A 9,007-nucleotide genomic window follows, 5' to 3' on the forward strand; every position below is an offset into this window, starting at 1 on the left:
TATTTTCTGCTGTCAGTTTTGCTACAGCTGGTTCTCGATTTTGATTATTAGTATCACATAATCACTTTCAACATGCGCATCTAAACACTTCTAGCTCGTGTCTAAGTGCTTCCTATATATGGTTTATTCGGTGATGCCTCTCTTTTTCTCTTATCTTTGCTGGTTTTGCTTCAAACTTCAAGTTAACTTGCTTTTGGGACAGAAACTCATCATTTGAAGTGAATCTTAGCCCTGGATTGCACATTGCTTTTTTCACATTTATTACACTAGCATTAGAGTTACTATCATGGCTGTCTACATGCTACATGGTGGTAAAACTAATGTCATAGGGTTTCCAGACTTCCAACCAACAAGCATCACTACTTGTTAACGATTATGGATTCCAAGAGATGAGTGTGAAGCAAATTGAATGTGTTTTTATTCTCTTTGGACTTGCATAACTGTTCAGGTTTTTGTTAGCATGCTGCTCAATGATCCCCAACACAAATGATGCGTTTGAGGATGTGGAAAAACATGTTGGTTCTTCACTTGGCACTTTTTAGTCTCTTATGGAAGAAGAATAGAAAGAGAAATAAAGGTAACATATATATGTGATATCATCAAAGAGGAAGCTGGTGTTCCAAAACATCAAGTAGGTTAGCACCGCGCATGAGAATCTGATTGATGGATGCTGCCTACTGAGACGTGTTTTCAGTTTTCTTAAACTATGAAAACATTGCTCAAGTTGGTCATTTGTGATTCTCAAAACCTATGTGATGTTTTGTAACTACTAGGGTTTGAATCGTTTGATGATGAAGAGCTGCATGTTGATAATGGAGAACTTCATGCTTCAATTGGAAGATGCTGGAGTTTGACATGCGTCTCATTTATTAGAGGTGGCAAGATGGCATGTTAGGTTACGGATCAAAATGAGTTCTGCTTGAAATGTTTTGCTTTCAATTATAAGTTGAAAGTTGAAACAGGTCTGGATCAGGTTGACTAACAGCCATTTTTGTCCATTTTTATATCTAGTTAAGCACTATTATAACACTAACGTAAATTTAAAATAAAAAGCATTAAAAAGGCTGTAAGCATACTTCACTTTGGGTCTTTCAACCTGTTTCACCCATCTGATCTGTCTTCTAATTAACTTCTTTGATTTGACTCGGTTGTCCTTTTGGAGACCCGAATCAATTCATTCATAAGTGAATCGTTTGAAATTGCCACCTCTAATATATATTATCGTCTGACATAACCACTTTTCTTGATACTGAAATTAGCAAGTTGGCTTAGCAATGAGAGCTGACTAATTATTAAGTGATCAGTGATCTAGTTACAGTATCAAGGGATGAAAACTGTCAATAGTTTTGCTTCAGTTTAGCTGTTTGGCTAGTTTGTATTGTTCTTTTGGTATCAGGTAGCATATTTTTTCCGATATATCACATTGGGGAGGTCAATTCAGCTATAAATATGCCAACAGATCTACAGTTTTGTACTCTTATTCAACATGCCAAGTATATGAAATTAGAAATGGTACTGGACACACCCACAGTGAGTCTTGTAGAATCATCTCTCTATTATGTGCTGTTACCTTAAGTTAACTTGTTCTGTAACTATAAATGATCTTGTTGACTTCATGAGTTTACAAGTGTGGAAGTTTTTTCTTTAGGCGAGACATGTTATTTCTTTTTATTACAAATAGTTAATATGCCCAGGCCCTTGTTATTTAAAAAACCAATGTATATTGTGATTCAGTGTGTGTGTATCTAATTATGAAGATTCTTGATTGCATGCTTCATGAATTCATTCATTTATTCTTGTTAAAACTCAATGATTTTGCAGGTTGGTCACCCTCCATACAATGGTGGTAGACGGGGTGGAGGTCCTTTTAGAGGCGGTGGTCGTGGAAACCCCGATTTTCGACCGCCAAATTCTGGTGCATCAGGTCCACCTTTTCGTGGTCGTGGTCGTGGGCGTGACCGTGGAAGGGGTAGGGCAGGCAGGCGGGGCCCAGCATCTTCTAATCCTGAATCTTCAGCACAGCCACCTGCCCGAACCGCATGGTGTGAAGTCTGTAAAATAGACTGCACCACTGACGAAGTCCTTAACGTGCACAATAACGGGAGACGCCACAAAAAAAATCTTCAAAAGTTGCAACGTATGAAGAGTGCCAGTGCAGGTGCGGGTGCGGGCACGGTTGCTCACCAAACGGTTGTCCAAACAGAAAAAGATGAAACACCCACTTCAGATGTCGCTCCTGAAGTGCAAGAAAGCGTCCCAGAAACTGAAACCGAACCTGATAAAACCGATAAGCAAATGGAAGCTGGTGATGATAATGAAAAACTGGAGACAGTGAAAAATGAAGTTGACAATCAAGAAAAGAAAGATCGGACGACACGTAAGATGAAACGTGGTTCGCGTGGCATTCGTGGCGCGCGTGGTGGGGCTAAACGTATGAGGGTTGCAGGCCCACGAATCCGGAAAGAGGTAATGCCGTTGGTGTGTGACTTGTGCAATGTAAAGTGTGATACACAGGAAGTCTTTGACCGCCACGTGGCTGGTAAAAAACATAGATCTAAGGTCAAAAGGTTTGAAGGCCATCAAGCCATGTATGGGCCCACAGCAGTCCAGGCTCTTTACCCACCTAACCCGCTTTCACAGACATTGGGTCCTCAACCACCGGCAGCCTATAATGGTGCATTGAGCTCATATCCGGTTCCACCTCCACCTGAGGCTTATGTACCACCTCCCTATCAAGCCCAGAACCCGAACCCGCAACTGGCTGATGCGCCTCTGGAATTTGGCACCCAAAATGCTGCTGCGTTAACTGGATAAGCGTGCGCATGGTGGCATTTGAGTTGAATAATTAGGTGCTGTGAAGTGAAGTTGCAGGTTATAAGCTTTTTAGTTTGAAAATCAAAATTAACGACTTCTAATGTGAAGATGAGATATTTAATCAAGTCTTGTTTTAGGCTTCAGAATTATTATTATCTTTTTTTCTTGTCACATGACTTAAAATTCAAGGTATGGAAAAATTCTGTGTTACTTTTTGCATTATTATGGTAACATGTTTTAGATTATGTGAATTATTTGAGAAATTTGTTGTTAATCAAACCACCCCACACGCTCAACGATTGGAGGACCATTGTTCGTTCTAGGGCCTAGACTCAACCTCCAGTCCACCATGCGATTGGGGCAGCTTGTGTAGTAGTAAATTATTTGGATAGGAACCATTGATATACCTTATAAGGTTAGATAATACCTCAGATCTCTAGCAAGCCCAACATACAACGCTCTCGCTTTGACAAATGATAATTGACCATAACTGATACATAGTCATCATGGCTACAAACGGAAAGCAACATCATATTGAGATATCGCCATAATTTAGCTGCGAGTATTGAGTTGTAACTTGTTACTAATCCGAAAGGGTATCTCAGGAGGGGAACAAAAATGTATCTTTTGCAAGAATTGTTGGACCAACACAACTAAGATACCCTTTCGAGGTAGTTATTTTCTTCAGTCTTCGGACTCTTACACCTACTCGCATCCGCAGACCAAGAGTCATCCAAAAGGACCAAAACTATAGTTTGCTAATAACTTGTTTAATAACAGCAAGCCGAAATAGCAAATGAATAATGGTATTGTTATTTAGGGTAAAGCTAAAATAAAAAATGAAACAAAAATAAGAAGTGTAATAAAGATTTGTGATCACCCAAAAAATCTCTTAACGTTATGAACAATTATGATTTATGACTATCCACATTCTAACCCCCCACATTACCATTAAGTTTGTATTAATCTCATTGACGAAATTTTGGTCTTTTGATATTAGGGGTTGGAGCTGCGGCAAGATTAAAACAAAAACCATATTAGGAAAGGTTACTTCTGTGGGTTACGGTTTAATGATTTTATATTATATATTTAATTGAATTTAATGTTACGAGGGTGATAGTGTAACATTCGTCAATTTCGAACCCGAAAACCCGACCCGTTTAAAAGCCAAAGTTATTTTATACTATATTCAACTAAAATACTTTACTGTATTATGTAGTTCTTGAAAGATCAATATATTTCATTATTATAACTTATAACTATAGGGTGCTTTCTGTAATTTATAAAAAAAACCTTAATTTCTATTACATAACTATATAACTATTATTTATAAAAAAAAGAAAAAAAAATAAAAAAAAGAAAAGAATGTGGACGACACTTAGCCACCACATTCCATAGTTTTTTTTAATTATTTTTATTTATTTATTATTTTCTTTTATTTACTTGAACTTATCCTTCAAGATTTCTTCTAAACTTTCTTATCAAGCTAGAGTTTTAATTCTACCTCAACTATAAATGCACCTTCCCCTTGCTCATTATTCTCTACTTCTCTCACTAAATCATTCTTTCAACTAAGTTTTAATTTATGTTCTTCATACTTTCTTTTTGTTTTATTGGTAACACCTTAAAAAATTCTTAAATTCTTGAAGTTTTTGTTTTGTTTAATTTATTTTGACTCAAGACCTTAAGGATTTTGATGATACATAATCAAACATATTGTATTCATCATACCAAAAGTGGTTTATGAAGAGGTATGTACCCGCCTCAACATCGAGACGCGCGGGTCAACCCACAAGATATATACAAGACATTAGAAATCAAAGATATTATCAAGGCACAAAGCCAAAACTTATGCTCAAGCATCACATGCTTGCACATATCACATATGCTCAAGCATCACATATGCTCACGCATCACATGTGCTCATGCATCACATATGCTCGCCGCGTATCACATGCTCACGTATCATATATGCTTATGCATATCACATCGTGCGTGGCGCATCCGCGCGCGGCGCATATTACATGCTCGCGCATCATACATGCCCACCCATATCACAGTTGCGCATGGCGCAGCTGCGCGTGGGGCATCCGCGCGTGACGCGTATTACATGCTTGTGCGTATCGCATCTGCGCATGAAATATCTGCGCGTGAGAATAAAGAGAAGACCTCGCGCATCCTCAGGATGGGCGCATATCACACATGCACATAATCAACCTCGTCCTTATCCAAATCAGGATTAGGGCAACCTTGATTGTGCACGTCAGACAACCTTCCAGAAGGTATCTTTTTTAAGGAATGAGAATATGCTGATGTTGACAGCTGCCAAATGAAAGGTCGACAACTCAGCATGACACATGTGCTACCACGTGATTACAACCAACGAGAAAGCGCCAGGTGTCCCAAAGGACACGTGGCGCAAATCGATTGGAGGAGGCCAACGAAACCCTAATTTGGTTTTAGCTCAATCAGTGGAAACCCTAGCATTATAAATACATCATAACGTACACAGTTACAGACACATTGATTCACATTGAAGCATATTCAATTACATTCACTGACAGGCAGCCCTAGTCAGTTACTTTCTCATACACGAGAGACAATCATAATAATCATACAGAGTAACATACAGTATTCAGCTATTAAGCAATACTCTCCTATTTCCCTTACTCACACATTATTATCCTCTCCTACACATACTTATTCTCACGCCGGAGGGTTACCCAAAGAGGACCCCTCTGTCCCTTTCTGAGGGGTAAGTACGGCGCTGTTCGTTTTGTAGGTGGAAGAACATTGATCCAGACGAACCATCGGTGAAATAGTACAATCAAAACCCGAGGAAAGTAGATCTGCTACCAGCGAGTAGATCCACGTTTCTTCATTGGCGCCATCCACTGTTACATCGGCAATCAGATCTCATCAGATCTACATAAAAAAAAATCAATCACCATGGTTTCTGGCGTTCATAACGTTGATCAAGTTCTGGAGGATATTGAACGTGGGGATGTTAATGAGGGACAGCAGTTCCTGAGGGGGCCGCGTAATTCTACGCGCCCCACCAGTAGTCGTCCCTTCATCACAACTCCTCATGGGCAGACTGAAACTCCTCCAGACGATCTCACGTTACAAAATCTTGCCGGCGCAAAACAAAAAGGACCAATGGGTCCAGAAGATGAAGCTAATGATCCTAAAGAATGGCTCATAAACGAGCAGCGGCGTCTAATGGAAAAGTACAATGAAATGGTCAAACAGAAAAAGCCAGCCGACCAAACACAAAGGCAAGCGTTTGATAAGCAGACTACAAAAAGGCCGCGCGCGCCGGAAGACGGACATTCTGTTCACACTGCACAGACTGAGTTCAGTGATGAAGAAGTGCATAGCATGAGGAAGACACGGGATACTCATGCAGGAGGCTCATAGCTCCGCGCGCCTGTGAACATGGCGCCTGGAGCCAGAGCAGATCTGGATCTGCACATGCCGTACAGCCCGCCAGTGAGGGGGCAAGTGGACGTAACCACGCCGTACAGGCCGGCCATCTTAGTGAAGCACTCAAAGTTTACTGCGCGCATCGCGCAGGCTCCATCCAGCACAAGACCAAGATGTCAAGTGGTATGGGCAAATATGATGGCACAACTGATCCAGATGACTTTTTGCAAGGTTTCTATAACACGGGAAACCTAGAGAGCTGGACGATGCCAACATGGTGTCATATGTTTGCTCGCTGCCTCACGGGCGCAGCGCGGGGGTATGGTTCGAGAGCTTGCCGACTGGGCAAATTGATGGGTTCGAGGAACTATTAGAAAAGTTCCAAGCCCACTTCGTACAGCAGCGCAGGCACACGCGCGATCCTGATGACATCATGCACTGCGTACGCAGGAATGATGAAACGATTGAAGATTACATCACTCGTTTCAATCAGGAGTCCCTGGCAATCGGGGGTATAACTGAGCAGCTCCTGCGCGTGGCCTTTATACAAGGCGCGCGCAGTGATCAGCTCCGCCGAGCTCTCGTAAGCAAAGATGGTATGCCCACCACTTGGGCAAAACTAATGGAAGCATCGCGAGTCTTCGCGAGAAATGAAAAACAGATTGCCCAAGATAGGGCAAGAGAAAGAGCGCATCAGGCTGAATCACCGCGCAGCAAAGAGAAGAGGGCCAAACAGAACTCTGTATGGTCCAGGTTGCAGCCAACAAGTTTTTCTTCCGCAGAAAAGCAAGCGCAACCACGCTCCCCAGCCCCAAAAAGATGTTCGTAGTCGCGGGGGAGGGTGACAAGAGGGAGGGCGGCAGAGATCCTAGCAGACCTCTGCCAAGAATATGGACTTCCCTCACTAAAACACCTTCACAGGTGTTAAGTACTGAGAATGTCCAATTCAAGCCCCCCAAGCAACTACACTACAAGGGACCGCAAAACAGTGGCAAATATTGTGAATTTCACAAGTCCCCGGGCCACAACACCGACGCATGCCATCATTTAAAGGATGCGATCGAGAAGGATGTAAAGTCAGGCAGGCTGGCTCACTTGGTGAAAAACCCAAGAATAGAAGATGAGCAACCGGAAGGAGCCTCTGCCAGCAAGAAATACAAAAGAATCTGTGTGGCTGAGGGGGGACGACAAGGGCAGACATCAAAAAAGAGAAGCGCGCAAATCAACGGAGATTGGCGCGAGCAGCAAGTTATCTTCCCAAGAATCAGGGGAGGCCCTTCAATAAGCAGTCCTCTCGTCATCACCGCACACATTGCTCATTACGAAGTGTCAAAAGTCCTGGTGGACACTGGAAGTGAATCTGACATTATGTATGAGCAGTGTTTCAGAAAGTTAGACCCGGCAGACCAAGCGCGGCTCGAAATTGTGAACGCACCAATCTGTGGTGTTTCAAATGAAATCATCCATCCCCTTGGACAGATTCAGTTTGAACTAACTATGGGGGGATGATGAGCACAAGCGAGCCGAAGTTGTCAACTTCTTGGTCTTGCCCACCACGTCATGCCACAATATGATCCTGGGTAGGGGAACGATTGCCCAATTTAATGCTGTACCGTCGCCAGCGCACGGCGCATTGGGGTTCCCGACACCAACAGGCGTAACATTTGTTTATCGCGATCACTTGTGCGCAGTGACAAGTACGCCGCGGGAAGGGAGAATGAAACTTCCAATGGCGGACAATGCGCCAGAGAAGTGGATTTTAAACCCAAATTCCCAGAGCAAACGGTCACAATTGGCGCTACCATTTCAGACGAAACGAGATTGAGAATGAAAAAGTTGCTCACAAAATACACGTCAGTCTTCGCATGGCAACACTCCGATATGACTGGGGTCCCACGAGACTTGGCGCAACATTCTCTTAACACGTTCAAGTCGGTGGAGCCAATTGCTCAGAAAAAGAGAATCATGGGGGATGAAAAGGCGAGGGCCATGAATGAGCAAGTTGAGTACCTGTTGCGCGCAAACATCATCCGCCCGATCCGATACCAGACGTGGGTAGCCAATCCGGTGATGGTAAAGAAAAGCAACGGGTCATGGAGGATGTGTATTGACTTCAAGGACCTCAACAAAGCATGTCCGAAAGACTGTTACCCCCTCCCAAACATCGACGGTGGACTCCGTGGCGCCATTCAAGCTCAAATGTTTCCTGGATGCCTACGAAGGCTATCACCAGATTCAAATGGCACCACAAGACGAAGACAAGACTGCCTTCAGAACCGACAAGGGAGTTTTCTGTTACACAAAAATGCCCTTTGGTTTAAAGAATGCGGGCGCCACCTATCAGAGACTTATGGATTCGGTTTTCAATGAACAAATTGGAAGAAATCTGGAAGTCTACATTGATGATTTGGTGATCAAGAGCAGGGAGGAGAGACAAATGCTCAAAGACATCGAGGAAACTCTTCAGCGCTAACAGAAGTTAACATGAAGCTCAACCCGAGCAAATGTACTTTCGGCGTGGAAGAGGGGAAATTTCTTGGTGTAATGGTCACTAAGGATGGTTTCGAGGTGAACCCTGAAAAGGTGGAAGCCATCCTTGACATGCCTTCACCATCAACCATGAAGGAGGTTCAGAAGCTGAATGGTAGATTGGTGTCAATCAACAGGTTCCTAGCGAACCACGCCAGCAAATCTACTCCATTCGTTAACACTTTGAGGAACTGCTTGAAGAAGAGCCAATTCAAGTGGATGCTTGAGGCTGAGCAAG

General features: G+C 42.9%; 1 protein-coding gene across 1 annotated transcript; it reads left to right on the top strand.

The window, feature by feature from the left end:
• The first annotated feature begins 286 nt into the window (after positions 1-286).
• Positions 287-2,814, top strand: LOC143594537 (uncharacterized). The gene is made up of 3 exons (XM_077073822.1): positions 287-311; positions 501-577; positions 1,822-2,814. The coding sequence occupies exons 1-3, from the start codon at positions 287-289 to the stop codon at positions 2,812-2,814; spliced, it is 1,095 nt and encodes a 364-aa protein (XP_076929937.1).
• The last annotated feature ends 6,193 nt before the right edge of the window (positions 2,815-9,007 follow it).

This window comes from Bidens hawaiensis, unplaced genomic scaffold (genome assembly GCF_021521415.1).
Source record: "Bidens hawaiensis isolate Kalapana, Puna unplaced genomic scaffold, B.hawaiensis_p1.1 tig00043787_1, whole genome shotgun sequence".
Classification (NCBI taxonomy): domain Eukaryota; kingdom Viridiplantae; phylum Streptophyta; class Magnoliopsida; order Asterales; family Asteraceae; genus Bidens; species Bidens hawaiensis.

Coding starts and splice junctions, on each gene's coding strand:
- LOC143594537 (XM_077073822.1), top strand. CDS start 287: ATGGCTGTCTACATGCTACATGGTG. Junction 312..500: donor TGTCTACATGCTACATGGTG/GTAAAACTAATG, acceptor GATGCGTTTGAG/GATGTGGAAAAACATGTTGG. Junction 578..1,821: donor GAATAGAAAGAGAAATAAAG/GTAACATATATA, acceptor ATGATTTTGCAG/GTTGGTCACCCTCCATACAA.